A 17,793-nucleotide genomic window follows, 5' to 3' on the forward strand; every position below is an offset into this window, starting at 1 on the left:
GCGGGATGCAGTGAGATTTGGGGTACCCTGCAGGGGTGGGATGTTGTGAGGGATATGTGGGGCCGGGCAGGATGTGGGGCGCCATGTGGGGTGTGGGATGCTCTGTAGGGTACGAGGCGCCGTGCAGGATGTGCCCTGTAGGACTCGGGGTTGCCCTGGGGGGGGATGCGGGACATGGGGTGCCCTGGGGGACGCCGCCTGCCCCGGGGGCGGCTCGGTTCGGCTCGGTTCGGCTCGGTTCGGCTCGGTTCGGCTCGGTTCGGCTGGGCACAGCAGAGCACAGCGCGGAGCAGCGCCGGGCGGGGCCCTTTAAAGCGGGGGGAGGAGCGGGGGGCGGTGGCGGGGCCGGGCTGCGCGGGGGGCGGCGGGCAGCGTTGGCCCCGGCGGAGCCGCACCGAGCGCCGGGCCGAGCAGGGCCGAACCGGGCCGGGTGAGCGCATCCTCCGGTACCGGAGCGCGGCTGCGTGTGTCGGTGTTGGGGGAGGTGGGGGCGGTGCCGGTTCCCGGGTATCCCCCCCCCTTATCGCAGCGTTGCGGAGCGCACCCCCGCGTTTCGCTGCGGGGTTGGGGGGGGGGTCCCCGCTTCCAGCCCCTGCGGGTGCGCGCTGTGTGCGGGGGGGGGCGCGGATACGAGGCGGGTGTGCGCGCGCGCGGCCCTTTGGAAGCGAGCTTTGATTTTTTTCCCCTATTTTTTATTTACCTGCGGCTCTATTTGTGTATTCCCATTCTTTGCCATCAGGTTCGCACGCCGCCCCCGCAGCTCTCGGGTTCCCCCCCCTTCCCCTCCCATCTCCGGGGGCACACAGCACCGCTCCCCACCCCCCAGCCCCCCCCCTCCACCCCGTACCCTGGGGCTCCCCCCGGCGTTGCCGCATTCCCCGCAGCGCTGCGCGGCCTTTGGGTCCCGCTGCTCGGGGCCGTGGGGCTCCGCGATGCGAAGCGCAGCTGTGGCTCCGGTGGGGCTGAGCACGTCCAACTTTGGCCTCCAGGTCCATCCGAGAGCCTCGTTCGGCCGTACGGACCCGTCGCTTTGAGCCATGCACCTGCGAGGGTGGAAACGAGCTGCCCCGGGGACACGCTGAGCTGCGCCGGGAGTGGAGGTAACCGCGGGGCTGGGGCTGCAGCCGGGATGGGGCACGGACGGGCGATGTGATGGTGCCGGGCTTCGTACGGCTCTGCCCCCTGCCCGGCACAGGGGGGTCTCACGATGGGTCGGGCTGATGGTCTCAGTGGTCGTGGCTTCGTGGTTCTGCTCCCATCGCTCCTTGGAGGCACGTTGCTGTCTGCACGCTGCGGGTGCTGCAGCCCTTCCTCCTCCTCCTCTTCCTCTTCCCCAGGGTGGGCTGACAACTGCAGGATCAGAACCCAGCGGTGGCCGCGCATCTGCTGCCCTCCTGCATCGTGGGGTGCCCCATTCGTCCCCAGCCCAAATCCCCCGCAGCCCCACGGGGACGGAGCTGTCATCCCACACCTGATGGTGTTATTTTTGTTGTTTTTAATGGGGGGAAGCCCTGAGCTCTCACAGCACCTGCTGTTGGGTGCGCAGGCTGTGGATGTTTGGCATTCCCCAGCACCGCGCTTCCGAGCTGGGGGCGAGCGGAGCAATGAAGGTTCCATCTTCCCCATGGCAGCTGCACGGTGTCCTGGTGGTGTTTTATGCTTTACCATGGGGGGAGCAGGGAGAGGAGGAGCAGAGATGCTGGGTAGGAAGCAGAGCATCCACTGATGGAGCCCCCCATGTTGTGCCCAGCACAGCAGAGGGGAAGCGGGATATGTAGGGCCTTTGGGCATTGTCTGCTTAAGGGGCATGGAGCCCAGAGGGGTTATTGGGGCTGTTTTGCTGCTCTGAGTGCTGTGCTGTGGGGCAGAGCCCTGTTTCCCCACTCGGATGCTGTCAGCACACGCGCCTGAGAGACAACGTGGTACAGACCAATGTAACTTTATCCTGTGTTCGCTATGAGCCGTAATTGAAAAACAATCTTGGGGTTTTCCTTCCCATCCCCTAAGGGATGGGGATCCCGGCTGAGAGCTGGGCAAGGCTGTGCTGTGCCACGCTGTGCCCCAAACCCACCCCTTGGATCCCTTAATGGCTCTATAGGGTGAGTGGTAACGCACAGCGCCCAGCGGCACCCAGCGTGGGCTGTGTTGGGGTGGGAAGTTGAGAGGAGAGATTTGTTGTGGGCTGAAGGGCGGAAGGAAGCTGAGGCTTAGTGAGGGAAACGTGAGCTCGCAGGGCTGGGATGGGACTCTGCCACCGCTCTGCTATTGTGGGGGTAAAAATAGCAGCAGGGGGATCACAGCGTGCAGGGACGCTCCTGGAGCCGGGCAGGTGAGCAGCCCCCATTTGGAGAGCAGGACAGTGTCCTCCTGCACCAAAAACACTGTCATGTCCCCAAGAAGGAGCCCTGCCGTGCAATCCATTGCTATTATGGCTTTCTGTCCCTCTGACCACACTTAGAGCCGGTCTGAGGCCCTGGTGGTGGCACAAAGACCACCAGGAGGAGGTGGCTGTGTCTCCATTTCCAACCCTATGGGCCGCATAGCAAACATGAAGGTGATGCTTTGTGTGCAGTGCTCGCCGTGCCCCCGGCGCGGTCCCCATCCCGTTTTTAGCCGCCCTGGCAGCACCCCGTGGCCGTGCGCTCTGCTCCGTGCCAGCAGCGTCACCAGCACCGCGCGGTGTCACATTGCTGCAGCGCCCGCTCGTGACCCAGGGATCTCCCGGCGCGGACACGTGGGGACGGCTGAGGTCAGGCTCTGTGCTGGGGTGAGCAGGTGCCCGGCTTCCCTTTGAGTGGCATCGATGTTGCTGGAAGCCGAGCAGCAGAACCTCCTCCTTGCACGCACCCTGACCCCAGCGCTCCCTGCGGGATGGCCATCAGTCCCTGCCATGTACCCTATGGAGGTTGGTGCCATGCTGCCCGCACAGCCTTTCCTTCCCTGGCCCCAGCCTGGCCGTGCTGTGTGGGGCGGAAAGGAAACATCTCTTTATTAGGGTTGTTTCCTTAAATAAATTCCTATGAGCAAGTGCTGGCCTGGCTGCTCCGCTGTCCCATGGCCGGCCCTGCGTTATTAACACCTCATTAGTTGTTAGTTCCTCCCCACTCTCCTGGTTCAGCAAATCCCAGTGGCTTTGTCCTGACTCCCACCTCACCGGAGACCTGTTTATCTTTCCGAGGTCCTTTGCACTTCTGTCGTCAGCTGAAGTTTCATTTCTTCTCCTGGAGGTCAGGAGCTCACTTTGCCTTGTGTGCCGCCATGCATTGAGCTGCACAGGGCGCATCCCTGCGGCTTATCGGCAGCGTTTGGCATCGCCTGGCTGCCAGCAGCTGGCTCACACTGCAACCTGGGCTTCCACTTGGCCGCTCCCCAGGAATCTTTTGATTTACTTATTTATTTATTTATCCGTTCATTCATTCCCCTTCTGAAATCTCGACTTGCTCCCCCCTCCCCACAAAGCGACATCAGCAGCAGCAGGACGCGGCTCTGCCCCAATGGCGTTTGTGGTACAGGTGGGTTAGAAGTGATGGCAGCCCACATCTTTGGCTGGGCACTCCGTGGTCACAGGGGCTCAGGTTGGATATGAGGGAGCATTTCTTCCCCCATAGAGTGGTGCTGCAGTGCTGCAGCTGCTCAGGTAGGTCCCCATCCCTGGTGGTGTTTATGGGCTGTGGAGATGTGGCATTGAGGGCTGCAGTCAGTGGGCACGGTGGGTTGGGCTGGAGTTGGACTTGATGACCTTAATGGTCTTTTCCAACCTCAGTGATGATTCCCATATTCCTGTGTTCTATGATCCCCCTCGCCAAGGGCTCTGCCTCCTTCCATGAGAGCATGCTGCAGCACATGGGCAGTGGGGTTAGGGGTGAATTGCCCCCAATCCTCCCATAGCCCCCCTGGATTTGCTGCTTGCTTTGCCTCCCAGCGCCCTGCCCAGGATGCTGTCTGTGCCATGGAAGTTATTTTGAGAAGTGGGGCAGCGCTGTTGGCATGGAGGGGGAGAGGAGGCACTGAGATGAAAGGTAAATCTGCAGTGATAACTGGGAGCTGCTTCCTGCAGGAATCAGGTAAAGGAGTGCCTGCTGGGGGGGGGATGTCTCTGCAGTGTTGGGGGTGCCCCAAGCTGCTTAATGCTCACATGGAATGGTCCCAGACCTACTGTGGGGTGGGCAGGGGGTGATGGGGAGCCGTGCACCCCACTGCCTCCTCCAGGCCTGCCGGACATCGCCCCTCCAGGCTTCAGTTTTATGAATTGCCCTCTGAGATTCTGCCATCCCTGTGTAGATGGAAGGCAGGTGCTGTGATGTCTGTGTGTGTGTGTCTCCATTGCGGCTGGGTGGCCCAGCTTTCTGTTTGGGGTTTATCATGGTGTTTTTTAAAGCGCTTTGGGCTTTGTTGGTTGTTTTTTTCCTCTCCCCTCTCTAATCTCTCTGGGTGTCACATCTTGGCTTCTAACCCCTGGGTTCTGGGCAGTCAGTCTCTCTCCTGCTCCATCCCTCCCGGGGATCAATGGGGAGAAGCACAGTCCCCAGGGCAGAGCTGTCTTCTTGGTGATGCTGGCCGTGCTTACTTGGATTGGCAGCAGGAGATCCTCTTCATCTCCCCCAAATCCCCGTTGTGCTGCTGTGTGCTCAGGGAGCTGCAGCCGTGCACTGTAGTGCTGAAGGGCAGTAGCTGAGCCTTTAAATTCTGTGCCAGTGATGGATGGATGTGTGAGAATTGCATTTGCTGGCCTGGTAACAAACGGCTTTGCGTTTTACGCTGCTTTCCTGCTGTCTCTTGGGGAAATTCAGACACATCCTAAACTGCAAGGCCGGGGATTTCCCTGCTGTGTAAGTGGGGTGGAAAAGCACCCAGGGAGCTGCAGGGCAGTGGAGAAGCTGGGCTCCCCATTCCCAGCTCTTGTCAGCAGTTTGGGTAGAGGTTGGTGACGTTGGGTGCTTCTCCCATGGCAACGTGGGTCTGGTCTGCACCTCCGCTCAGCTCCTGCTGGCTCCAGCTCCGCTTTCTTGGTTGATTTTTCCCTTTAACCCGTGGACTTGTTGATCCCTGGGGCTTTCTGTTGGAGCTGTGGGGTCTGATGGCGGTGTTGGGCCTGGAGGTCCCCGGGCTGCTCTGGTCAGGAACTCCTCAGTGGTTTTATGAGAAATCAATGCCGCTTTTGAACGGGTCATAATCATAAAATAAATACGATTTATGGCTGCTGCCAGGGCCACGTTCGGTTCCATTGCAGCACAGGGGGGAGGAAAGAGCACAAAACCACTTTCCCACAGCGTTTCCTACTTCACGCTGGGGCTGTAGACCCTCACTGACAGTGGGGGAAGATGGCAGCCATGCTGACACTGTGCCCTTGCCCACAGCCCGCCGGCAGGTGGAATGGGGCAGCCATGAACGGCGATGCCCTGTGCCAGGAGCCCTCCTCCCCGCTCCCCGACTGGCGTGAGTTCTGCGAGCTGCACGCCCAGGCGGCCGCCGTTGACTTTGCCCAGAAGTTCTGCCAGTTCCTGAAGGAGAACCCGCACTACGACACGCCGGGCGCCGAGGCTTCCTTCTCACATCACTTTGCAGCCAACTTCTTGGATATCTTCAGCGTGGAGGTCAGCCGGGTCTTCGTCTCCGACTCACCCACCAAGTACAACATCGTGCCCTTCGTGGGGCTGCAGAACTGCCACGTGCCCTACGGGCGAGAGGTGGCCCAGAGGAAGGAGGAGACGTCCACGGAGTCCTTGGACAGCATGGAGGCCCCATTGGGTGCCGGCCGTTATCTCAGCCCGGCGCAGCAGGCGCAGGCCCGCAAAGTGTCCTCCTATGGGCAGTCCCGCAGCTCGGAGGATGTCTCCGTGCATGCATCCACCAAGCCCAAGTTCAAGAAGGGCTTCTCCTTGAGGAACATGAGCTTGTGCGTGGTGGACGGCATGAAGGAGATGTGGCACCGAAGGTCTTCTCCTGAGCCAGGCGCTGAGGCAGCTCCAGGCAACAGGAGGGCTGAGAGGGAGCCGTGGGGCAAGGAGCCCAATGACCCCCGGGAGAAGTGGACCCACAAGCTGCGTCTGTCCAAGGCGCAGACCTCCAAGGTGGAGCTGGTGGACATCCAGAGGGAGGGCACGCTGCGCTACATGGTGGCCGACGACACGAACTGTGTGGGGAGTTCGCAGTGGCAGAAGTGCCGCCTCCTGCTGCGCAAGGCTGTGAAGGTGGAAGGGGAGAGGTTCCTGCTCGAGTTCTACGTCCCTCCCAAGGTAAGGCCTGGCTGAGGTCCTGGGAAGCGTTGGGGTGAAGTTGAGGCAGCAGTTGTGTTTGGCTGGGGAGGTGGTGCTGGCTGCTGAGATGTGGAAGCACACACAGTTGGGTCCCATCCACAAAAGCACTGGATCTCATCCCCCGTGGCCTTTAGGAAGGTGTTGAAGGTCCAGGGAGGCAGCTGTGCCACTGCAGCACTGCTCTTTAGGAGAAGGGTTTCCTAATATCCAGCTATCCTGGTGCTACCCAGCCCTCCCCTGTGCTTACAGAGCCTCATCTGTGCTGTGCGTGCTCATCTTTGGCAGCCCTGGGGCAAATAGTAAGTCGTTCCCTGGGGCCTTACTAGATGTGTTAGAATAGAAATCTCACGTTATTTAAATGCCATGGGAAGGAAAACCTATTCTGCTGTAATCACAGCCCTCTGCCTTCAGTTCTCCTTTCCTTCTCCCCTCATCCCATCACGTCCCTTCTTAACTACTGCTTCAGTGGGAAGCAGTGAACCCATAGAGCCCTGATAATTATTCTAAATCCAAGAGTTTTAAGGGGAAAATGCACTTGCAGAGATGCTCCCGTGGCCATTAGTGGCACTTCCCATGGGGTGCAGGAAGGCCCCTCAGGTGCAGGCTGTTCCCTGCCTGCTCCTGAATGAGCAGTGTGGGCTTTGCCTTTCTCACCTTATCTGGTGGGAACACCGATGGAAGAACACAGCAGTGCTGGGCCCCTTGCAACGCGTGCAGAGGTGGTGCTGCGGATTGCAGAGGTGGAAATGAAACGTCCCAGAGGGGAAAGGGACAGTTCCTGATTTCATACTTCAGCTTTTAGTTTGTTGGGTTTTTTTTCCCCCCCTTAAAAAGGACAACAAGAAAAAAAATAGGAACTGAACCTGTTGTTGGTAACCTGCAGCCCAGTGCTCATCGCCAGCCCCATTGGGATGCCAGCGCTGCAGCAAGGAGGCTGGGCAGACAGACACACGAACTTCCCCATCTTCCACCAGGACTTCTCCTCGTTTAATTAAAAGAGCTGGGAGTTCTCAGGCACATGAGGGAAATCAATGCTGTTTTGTTCTTTAACTCTTTAATCTCCCCACCGCCCCATAACAAGCGTGTGGGCTGAGCTGCTGTCTTGCCTTGCTGCTTTGATTTGATTGAGTGATGACTTTATATGATTGATTGATTGATTTGATTGATTTCTTTGTTTGTTTTCATTCTTTCTTTTTTTTTTTCCAGGCTTCCAAGCCCAAGGTGAGCATCCCGCTGTCAGCCATCATCGAGGTGCGGACCACCATGCCTTTGGAGATGCCTGACAAGGACAACACCTTTGTGCTGAAGGTGAGGGTGGGGGCAGTGGTGGGCATCCACCCTCCCATGCAGCCCCACATCCAACCCCACTGCAGGGGATGCTTTGGCCCCAGGGATATTTCCTTGGTCCCAGCACCTTCCCACTGAGCACAGCATGGCCGCAGCCATAGAAACATAGAATAGCCCAAGTTGGAAGAGAGCCATAAGAATCATCCAGTCCAGCTCTTGGCTCCACAAAGGGCCACCCCAACCACATGTCTGAGAGCACTGTCCAAATGCTCTTTGAATTCCAGCAGCACAAGGCTTTGCCCACTGCCTTGGGGAGCCTGTTGATGCTGGTCTTCCCCGTGTGCCTCAAAGTGAAGGCAGTGCAGCAGCCCGGAGCCAGCAGGAAGCATCGCTTCTCCTTGCATCACTTCTCCTTTCTTCTTCCCCTTTCCTCAGCCCCAATGCATCTTCTGGCTGTCTCCATGCCCAGAGGATGCTGCTGACTCACAGCAGCTCATGAGCTGCCCTAACCCTGCTGTGCTTTTTGCAGAAGCACTCTGCAGCCGTGGTTCCCCTGCTGGCGTCAGCGCCGTGCCCTTGAGGTGGAGCTGCCTGGGGCTTTTTCTTTCAAATCTGATTTCTCAGCGTCAGGGCGTTCATTGCAATTCTTGCCTCATCCTCCAGCACACTGCAGCGTGGTGTCATCCCTGAATTGATCAGGGATCCATCCTCTCCTCCTTCCTTCTGTCCTTGTCGCTGCTGAATGGCAGCATGAGTGGTGCTGTGAGGGCTGTGAGCATATAGGGCTCAGCATCTCCTCCACTTTGGCCATTAACTATCAATGTCTGCTCTTGGAATACGGCTCATCACTCCTTCTGATCATGGTTTCCAGATCCCTGTAAAATCTCAGCCCCTTTTTTTTGCTTTTCCTCCACTGCCTCAGCTCCAGCACTGCTTCCACTTTCTCAGTAACTGCCCCCTCCCCATTTACCCTCTAACCCATTGCTGCCCCATTCTGCCTGCGGGGTTAATTGATTGCCATCGATCTCTTCTGTGAGGTACCAAGCACTGAGTCAACCCCAGGGGCTCATTCAGCATCATCTGCTGCCCCGTTCCCATTGTGCTCCCTGCCACATCTCCCTTTCATGGTGTATTTCTGACACCCTTTACTCCTCGTGGTTCGCTTTCTGTCCTGGGCCTTGTTCCTGCTGCTCGTTGCTATCACCCTTTGCAGAGGATTGGAGCCCCCCTTAGTGCTGGGGCATTGATCTGGATGGTGGGACAGGGGTTTGGGGGCTGCACTTCCTCTGCTGCCTTCTGCACATGGGGCTGATGCAGAGCCCTCACCCATGGGTGGGAAAGCCCCTGCCTGGTGCAGGGGGGGCCACGCTGGACCCCATGATGCTCAGTCACCCAGCAATTAGCAGACGGTGCGTTCTCGCCACACATCAGACACTGAGCACACGCATTTTTTCCATTGCACAAGCAGTGCTTGCAAAATACCCGAGCCCTGCACATGCTCTGCTTGCTTTCATGCTGTGCATGAAGGAGCACTGTGCTCTCCCAAGCTGCAAAGCCTTGGTTAAACAAAACGGGGCTCTGCTGCTCCCCTGCAGCTGGCGCGTGGCAGGGGACTGGGCGCTGCTCACCCCGGGCACTGCTCCCTGTTTATTTTCAGGACAGTGATTCAGTTGTATGCCATTAATTTAATTTGCAAGAAGGCTCTTGGCTGGCAATGCGATACCCTCCTAGAGCCAGGGCTCCTCCCAGCTCAGGGTCATGCAGGGGGTCTGGGAAGGATGGGGCAGCAGCATCGCCTGGTGCCCACTGCCCCCCTCTTGCCATATGGTGTTTGCATCCTTCCCAGCCTCGGAGCAGCCCAGAACCTTTGGGTTCACAGTCTTTGAGCATCTCTGGGTCACCCCTTGCCATCCCTTTGCTGGGATGGGGGCATCTCAGTGTCCTCAAACCAAGGAGTTATTAATGGCAGCAGGGAGATGTGGGGGTGGCTGCCGTCCCACCATGTTATGGGGTTGGCTTTGCCTGGTGGGGGGTGCAGGATCCCCAGACATGATCTGACACGGTTCTGATTCACCTCCAGGTGGAGAATGGTGCTGAGTACATCCTGGAGACCATTGACTCCCTGCAGAAACACTCATGGGTGGCGGATATCCAGGACTGCATTGACCCCGGGTAAGGTTCCCCCTGCACACTGCAGCCCCCCTCTCCTCACTCAGTTAGGACATGACCTGGACATGATTCAGGCATTACTGCTCCAGGAGGACTCTGCTATGATGTTCTTGTTGAAAGGAAAAGCGTCTTTTTCCAGCAAGCAAAAAATTCCCCTGTGCAGCCCAGAGAGAGTGGTGGGCTGGTGCTGGTAGCCAGCCCTCACAGACCACTGGCTTGGAACAGACCCCAGCTGATGCAATTTCTGCTGCCCAGCTGATTGCAGAAAGTCCCTGGACTCACTGGGGCAAAAATCTGGAGGCAGAGTCAGCAACTGCTGTGTGTCAGAGGTGCACCCTACAAAGCGTGCACTCAATTTCAGCCCTATTACCCACCCTTGTATTTCCAGCCCGCTATCCATGCTGTAATGAAGGCTCTGCAGACACACTCCCCCAGGGAGCCTCCATCACTGCTCTTCTTGCCATGGCTTCCAAAGGGAGCTTTTGGGGGTGAAAGCCCTGCACAAAGCTGGGATGGGTGCTTTGGGGAGGTCCTTTCTGCCTTCTGTGCCCCCTTCTCCACTTCAGCCTGTCCCCAAAGCTGCCTTTTGCTGGGGAAATTCAGTCGTGTGCTTCTTTAAATCTATACAACCCCTTGCTGGCCTCCGGACACGGCCGTAAAGCAAATAATAATGAACTCCACAGCAAATAATAATGAGCCGCTTCATACGCTGCCACGCGCGCTCTGTGCCAAGAATGAATTTTCATTCAGCTCCTGCTCGCGGTGCTCAGCCCTCCTGCCAAGGATCCGTGCTGAAACCTCTGCGTAAGCACCCAGCAACAGGATTTCTGCAGAGCTCTGTCAGTTTTGGTTTCCTTTCTCGTCTTATTTATTTATTTATTTTTCTTTTCTTTTTCCTTTTTGTTTTTAAGTGGCTGCAGCTGAATGACTCCCAGTGGCTGATTCACTTACTGGCCACTAAATAATTCAGCAGCTCCCCCGTGAGCCCTTACGCTAACGCAGCCGCTTCCTGGCTGCTGGCACACACGTGGCTGCTGTTAAGCAAAAGAGAACCCGAATGCCACGAGCAGCTAAAAATAGGCTGTGAGCAAGCTGGGAGCTTGCTCAACAATGGTGCTCAAGTGCACTGGGCAGCCTGGGTGCGTGGTGCATTGCTTTTCACCATGCGCCATCCCATGGCGCTGAGTGCTGCAGGTTCTTTTGTGTTCTAGGAGGAAGGGCTGAGGGTGCGGAGCTGGGATTTGATTGGGATGGTGGGGTTGGAGGAAAAGGAGTCTCTCCAGGGGGTGATGCCATGTGTGCAGTGTGTGACCCTCTGCTCTGTGCTCTCCCACCAGGGACAGTGGGGATGACATCGAGTTGGCGTCCTGTGCACAGGGAGCCTGCCTGCCGGGCAGGGCGTCCTCCTGCAGCTGCGAGTTCCTGGCTGATGGTGAGAGATCCTGCGGGGGTTGGGGGGTGTCTGCTGCCTCCTCTGCTGAGTGCAGGGCAGCTTCTGCCAGGGAGCGCGGAGTGGGAGCTCTGGTCCTGGTGCTAAGCCCCACCATGGGCCATGCCTGCTCTTGCTTGAGGGCATTGATGTTTCCTTCCAGATGCACACAGGCTGCCAGATAGATGTGCCCTGCCTGGTGCTCACAATGCCACCACCACTGCTGTGCCTGCACCCCACGGCCGGGGCAGGGACTCCATGGGGGAGCTGCTGGCCCACGTCCCACTGGAGAACTTCTTGCAGACACTGGAGTCTGCACCCGCAGCCAGCACACGCCTTGCAGGTAGGTATGCTTGGGGGAATGTGGCACGTGGCCCCATTGCTTCGTCCTTGGGGCTGGGAGAAGGCAATGCCTGCGTGCTCCCTAAAACCCAGTGATGCTTGCGGCCAGGAGAGGACAGTGAAGCGGACACAGAGATCAACCTCTCTGACTTCCCCTGGTTCCACGGGACGCTGTCGCGGATCAAGGCAGCTCAGCTGGTGCTGTTTGGCGGTGCCCGGAGCCACGGTCTGTTCGTCATCCGGCAGAGTGAGACACGGCCAGGGGAGTACGTGCTGACCTTCAACTTCCAGGGGAAAGCCAAGGTGGGTGACTCCCTGAGCCAACCTCGGGTGGCTGCGAGGCTGAGGGGAGGTTGTTGGGGCCTTCCACCTGCAGCTCACCCCCTGCCCTGTCCTCACAGCACCTCCGCCTGTCGCTGAACGAGAGCGGGCAGTGCCACGTGCAGCACCTCTGGTTCCAGAGCATCTTCGACATGCTGCGTCACTTCCACACACACCCCATCCCGCTGGAGTCGGGCGGCGCTGCGGACATCACGCTCCGCAGCTACGTGGTGGCCCAGAGCCTGCAACCCGGTGGGTGCTGAGGACGTGTTGGGTTTGGGGCTGGTGGGGAGGATTGAGGCTGGGATTGTAGAACCACTGAATCATAGAACCATTCAGGTTGGAAAAGACCTCTCAGATCCCCACGCCCAACCCCAGCCCAGCCCACTGACCACAGCCCTCACTGCCACATCTCCATGGTTCTGGAACACCTCATGGGACGGGGACTGCCCACCTCCCTACCTCCCTGTGCAGCTGTGCCACTGCAGCACTGCTGTTCTGAGAAGAAACACCACCCCAAAAAGAAATGAGTCTCCTTAGGATCCTTGGCTTAGACAGGAGAGGATTAGGGTTCTGCACAGCTCACTGGGGCATGGAGAAGGTGGGCAGGGCAGGGAGGGTTGGGGTGCACAGGGTGAAGGATATGCAGAGTGGGCATAGGAAGGCACCATCCCCTGAGCTCCCCATTCCATTAGCATCTGGACAGTGCTCTCAGACATCTGGTCTCATTTCTAAGCAGTGATGTGGGTTCCTTCTGACTTGAGATGCTCTATGATTCCCTTGCAGACGCTGGCCCTCCTCCAGCCCTCGTGCCACAGCCGCCGCTCTGCCGCACCGACCCACCTCCCCCACACTACTTCTGCAACACAGCGCCCGCCGCCCCGCCGGTCCCACCACCTGCAGAGGGGGTGGCTGTGCCCCCCGCCGTCCCCGCGCCCTACCACCGCCTGGAGGGAGCCCTGGGCCCCCGCAGCCGCAGCGACAGCGCTGAGCGCCGGCCAGAGCCCCCTGCCACCGGTGCTGAGGACTACCACGATGCTGATGGAGCCCGCAATCGGACCCGGGCAGTGGAGAACCAGTACTCCTTCTACTGAGCCCCTCAGAGCGGGATCGTGGGGGGACACGGGGCAACCATGCCCCTTGCTGCTGCACCAGCCTCACTGCCACCACCAGCACTGGGGTCAGGACATCCTCCTTGCTCCGTGTGATGGCCCAGCTGGACCTGGCAGCACTGAGGGGGTGTGAGGTTGGCAGCATCGGAGCTGTTTTGGAGCTTGCAGCACGTTCCCTTTCCCACCGGACCAAGTGTTCTCCCAGCACTGAGGTTTGGGTGTTTGGGGATGGGGATAGAAGTGTCCCTGCAGAGCTGTCCTCGTAGGCACAGGTCTGAGTGCCTGGAGGTACCATGTGCCCCATGCCCAGCCCAGCTCCATCCTTGTGCATCTCCGGGGCACACGTTTCCCATGCTCTGCCAGGAGAAGGCTTTTTGTCCAAAGCTTGATGCATCTCATTGGAGGAAGGTTTTTCCTTGCTTTCCTGCCCTTTCTCTTCCTTTGTCCTTTTTCTCCTTGTAGAGACTCCCCGAACACCCCCTTTCTTCCTCTCCTTTGCTTCTGAAACCTTGGATGCCTACAAGAGTATCAGCAGTCTTCTGCCTCCTTTCTACAGCACTCATTGCCATCGCTGAAGGCAAACCTTGGAAAATACACCACCGGCCCCCTTTGACATCAGCCCTTAGTTGAGGTATCTCCAGGGGGATCAGACAGAGGCCAGGTGCAGGGCTGGAGGCAGAACTGCCCCCACAGCACTCCCCAGGGGTGCAAACACTACAGACCTTCAGTAGATGCTATTGAAGACTTTTATTATTTTTTTTTTTTCTTATAGAAATTGGAAAAGCCCAGAGAGAGTGAAAGGAACGGGGCTGCTGCCAGGTGGGGTTGTGCAGGTGGAACACGGGGGCCGGGTTGGGCTGACAGCATTGGGATTTCCCTTGTTCAAATGCCGCCCTGCCCTCACCGGTGCCATGTGGCAGCGCTGCTGCCTGCAGGGACCATGTGCTGTCTCTGCCTATTAACAGCACAGTGGCTTTTGAGCAGACCCCTACAGCAGATCTCCAGCATGAAAAGGAGCTCCCTATTTCACTGCTGAGACCTGGGGGAGAGCAGAGAGGAGAAAGATGCTGGGGCCAGGCTGCTTGCTGGGATTTGTGCTTCATATAGGGTATGAGTCAAGCCACAGCCAAGCTCAAACTACAGTGAAATGCCTGAAGAGTTGTTCTGGTGTCTGGTTTTGATTTGGATCAGATATTTTTTTGTTAGGTGCCTTCTATCCTGAGCTAGCAAAGCATGTCCCAGCTCTGGAGTCACTTCTCATCCTTCCTATGGGCAGGGATGATGCTGTCCAGAGCTGAGAGCTGCCTTCTGGGCTGCTGAGGGCTGGGAGTAATCCTTCCTGCAGCCAGCTCCACTGGTGCAAACACACAGCCCTCTGCCAGCAGCCACTTCCCCACGCAAAGGCTGGGGCAGTGAGAGTGGGTATTTCTCCTTGCTCGTGCTTGCTCGTGCAAGGAGAAGCTGGATGCTCCTCATCACTGGGTTTAACACAAACTCCCTTCACATGCGCAGTGATGGAGTGGGGACCTCCAGATGTGGCACAGATGTCACTGCTCTTGTTCTCCCCACAGTCCCCAGGTGGCGGTGGATGAGAGCGCTGCCTTACAGACAGACGTGTTGGCTGATTTGTCATCATCTGCGTCACGGGATAGGAGCGGGGCGGGGGGGAGCAGCAATCTGCAAACAAACATGTTCATTTGTAAATAGGGAAGAGTCTGGAAGAGTTTACTGTTCTGTAGAATAAATTAATTTTATTTAAAAAAAGGAAAAAAAAAAGGGGGGGGGGGGGACTTGTTAAACAAATGGAGAACCCGAGTTCCAGTTTTAAAATAAAACCACTCGCAAAAAAGGACAGCACAAGAACACGAGCGTGGAGCTTTGCTGTGTAGGAGAGAGGATGCTGTCATGTCACATGCATACAGACCTCGCTGCTGGCCTGAGGCAGCTGAGCAGGGCACAGGCTGCCCAGCAGAGTTGGGTCTGGCACACTGAGGAGGGAGGAGGAGTTGTTTTTTTTATCACGGTTGAGCAGAAGGAGGTGGAGGACACGTCCAGGCTCTGCAGGGCTGGGTTTCCTCTCCTCTCTTGTCTGTCATTTTCATTGTCTGGCGTGTCGCCGGTGTAAGTTGAAACGCCTTCAACCCTGGAGCAAAGCAGATAAGAGTGAATTCACAGCCCTGGGGAGCATCTCCTAGCAGCAGTGTTCCCCATGCGTGTTTTCCAACCCCCCTCCCCAAGGGAGGCGAGCAGTGCCTCATGTTCTGCTGCCGTACATCTTCCTTGCGTGCTCTTTTCAGCTGAGGATCCCCAGGGAAAACCGGTACGTGGTCCCAGACTGTGCTGTCACAGCTCGGCAGCATGGCAGACACAGCTTCCAGACACAGCTCACACATGGCTTTTGGGGGTGGAGAGAGCTGCTCAGCTCTGTAATAAGGCCACGGTTGCATCACGACCCATTCACAAAAACATTCCCTTCCCAAAAATCTCTGGAGCCTGTTAACCAGCCCTGGATGCCCATCCATCAGGGCCCGGCCAGCTGGGGAGCTGACAGCCCTTCATTGCTTCGAGGGCTGTGCCTGCAGGACAGCTGCTCCTCCTGCCTCCCCATAAGCCATTCACACCTCGGCCTATTAGCGAATTGCCTAATTATGGCATTAGTTCTGCTGGCAAACGTGTGTTCCTGTCTTTTTGCAGGGTTGTACATGGAGATGGAGCAGTGAAACAGGAGAGTGGGCTCAGTGTGGGCTGGGCAGGTTGGTGCTGCTCTGCAGCGTGCTGCACGCTGGCTGATGCCATGAAGAAGGAGGAAGATGTGGGGCTTGCAGCCTTGCAGCCTCCCACATTTCTTGTGTGTTTGAACTGTCCGCAGCAGCTCCTGCTTGATTGATGTGCAGGGCTTTTCTGTGCACAGCTCCCTGAGCTTCCAGAAGGATCCCTTTTGTTAAGAAAACACCTCAGAACGCATTGGCTTCGATACACAAAGGAGATTCTCTGATACACATCAGGGAGTGCTGTTGTTTGCTTTGCACTGAACTGTTCTAATGCAAATCCCGTGTCCGCAGCAAGCCCAGTTTTGCCCAGATCCCAGCTCATGGGTTTTCTGCAATGAAATCTATCCTATTTTGGTCTGACACAAGAGACAATCTCATCTTTCCTCCCCAGATGCTCCTCAAAAGTAACATCTGCATACACTGAGGGTCCACACTACTTCCCTATGCATGGCATTTGGGAGGGCATTACTTGCAGGTCTGTCTCCCCATGCTGTTTGTGTGGGCTCTGCCCTATGACAGGCAGCTGCCTGTCGTTTCCCAGAGCTGCAAGTTGTTGCCAGCACAAGCCATGCTTTGAGCAGGAGAATCGAGCTGTCCAGCTGCTCCCTTCAGCCCTCCAGCCATGGTGGTGTCTGCAGCCATCACTGTGCTCCAGCAGCAATTGGCACAGCCACGCAGAGACCTGACGGCATCGCTCACAGCCCCGCTTTAGGAAGCCGTGTTTTGGATCCAGAGCTGCAGGGACAGGAGCTCACGAGCTGGGAGACAGCATGGAGGAAGCTGTTTGCATGGCAGCAGCCAGGGCTGTGGCTGCAGGGATGCCTTCCAGGGCCAGCGCAGACAGCTGGGAACTCAGCCAGCGCTGAATTCAAGCCATTCTTTTATAAATCAGGTTGGTAAGACAAACACGAGGCATAAACTAGCGCCATTTCCATAGCAACCTCAGCAGAGGTAAAAAGTCTTTTGTAAACACAGAGAGGACTGAACCTGTGGATCCGCTCTGATTTTCTTCATGGGCGAGAGAAGAGCATGTGGGCTTAATAAATTCAGGTCAATACAAACGACCCATAAATCTCAGATGGAACCGTTCCCAACCTCTGCGTTCCCCTTTCTCTCCCCTCTCCTCATGCACAGCACGGAGCTGCCTCAGCCCAGCGCCCAGCTCCGTGCCCCAGCTCATCTCCATAAAGACACAAAGCCCGATGCCCCTCTTCCATCACCGCTGACCTTTAGTAGCTAATTCTCTGACGCACACACTGACAGCCCGAGCACATGCCATGCCATTTCTGTATGGCCACAGCAGCTCGATGAAACATTTGGCTTGTAGAGAGAGCTGTATCACAGCCAGCTCCAGCTCCCATTCCTCCGGGCAAGCGTAGCTCAGGGTATGCAAGCCCTCAGCTGGTCCACACTCTGACTGAGCAAAGCCCCCGTGTTAATTAAGCACAGATGAGGCAGCAACCCTCCCCATTACCATGAGTCCACAGCGCAGGGAATTGTGCTGCAGCTCCTGGCTGCCAGCGGGCACGGCCTGTTAATTGCCAAAGTGACACGAGCAGATGGTGCCGCAGCCCTGCGGGGAGGCACCAGGAAGTGGCGGATCGTTTACACCATCACGGGGCAGGGATTTGGCCGGGGCCTGGGCAGCGAAATGCTGACAATTCCCAACTCACACAGCCCCGAGCGTGACGGATTTGGGAGCAGCTTTACTAACACATCACATAGGGGAGTGGGGTTCTTCATTAGGAGAGTGGTTAGGGCCTGGAACAGGCTGCACAGGGTGGTTGTGGATGCCCCGTCCTTGGAGGTGTTCAAGGCCAGGTTGGATGGGGCCATGGGCAACCTGATCTATGGGGTCCCTATGGGGTCTATGGGGTCTCTATGGGGTCTCTATGGGGTCTCTATGGGGATCTATGGGGTCTATGGGGTCTCTATAGGGATCTATGGGGTCTATAGGGTATCTATGGGGTCTCTATGGGGATCTATGGGATCTCCTGGGCAACCTGATCTAGTAAAGGTGTATGTTTGGTGGCCCTGACAGGCAGGGGGGTTGGAACCATTAAGAAGGGCAGCACGCAGCCCCGCCGCCATTACAGCCCGCTGCC

General features: G+C 57.4%; 1 protein-coding gene and 1 long non-coding RNA gene across 2 annotated transcripts; one reads left to right on the forward strand and one right to left on the reverse strand.

Moving 5' to 3' along the window:
• Positions 1 to 989: 989 nt before the first annotated feature.
• On the forward strand, positions 990 to 14,681 carry SH2B2 (SH2B adaptor protein 2). Its single transcript, XM_032448387.1, has 9 exons — positions 990 to 1,100; positions 5,358 to 6,236; positions 7,464 to 7,565; positions 9,625 to 9,716; positions 11,051 to 11,145; positions 11,306 to 11,485; positions 11,594 to 11,787; positions 11,886 to 12,057; positions 12,592 to 14,681. The coding sequence occupies exons 2-9, from the start codon at positions 5,385 to 5,387 to the stop codon at positions 12,897 to 12,899; spliced, it is 1,995 nt and encodes a 664-aa protein (XP_032304278.1). The 5' UTR covers positions 990 to 1,100; positions 5,358 to 5,384; the 3' UTR covers positions 12,900 to 14,681.
• Positions 13,671 to 17,503, reverse strand: LOC116654243. The gene is made up of 2 exons (XR_004309296.1): positions 17,163 to 17,503; positions 13,671 to 15,060 (listed from the first exon to the last, which is right to left on the reverse strand). It is a non-coding gene; the product is annotated as an uncharacterized LOC116654243 (long non-coding RNA).
• Between the last annotated feature and the right edge of the window lie 290 nt (positions 17,504 to 17,793).

The sequence above is a fragment of the Coturnix japonica genome, chromosome 19, assembly GCF_001577835.2.
Source record: "Coturnix japonica isolate 7356 chromosome 19, Coturnix japonica 2.1, whole genome shotgun sequence".
In the NCBI taxonomy this organism is placed as follows: domain Eukaryota; kingdom Metazoa; phylum Chordata; class Aves; order Galliformes; family Phasianidae; genus Coturnix; species Coturnix japonica.

What these genes read in the sequence shown, in the direction of transcription:
- SH2B2 (XM_032448387.1), top strand. Translation starts at nt 5,385, where the DNA reads ATGAACGGCGATGCCCTGTGCCAGGAGCCCTCCTCCCCGCTCCCCGAC. An exon ending in ACAACACCTTTGTGCTGAAG is followed by an intron (nt 7,566 to 9,624) that starts GTGAGGGTGGGG and finishes ATTCACCTCCAG; the next exon opens with GTGGAGAATGGTGCTGAGTA. An exon ending in ACTTCCAGGGGAAAGCCAAG is followed by an intron (nt 11,788 to 11,885) that starts GTGGGTGACTCC and finishes CTGTCCTCACAG; the next exon opens with CACCTCCGCCTGTCGCTGAA.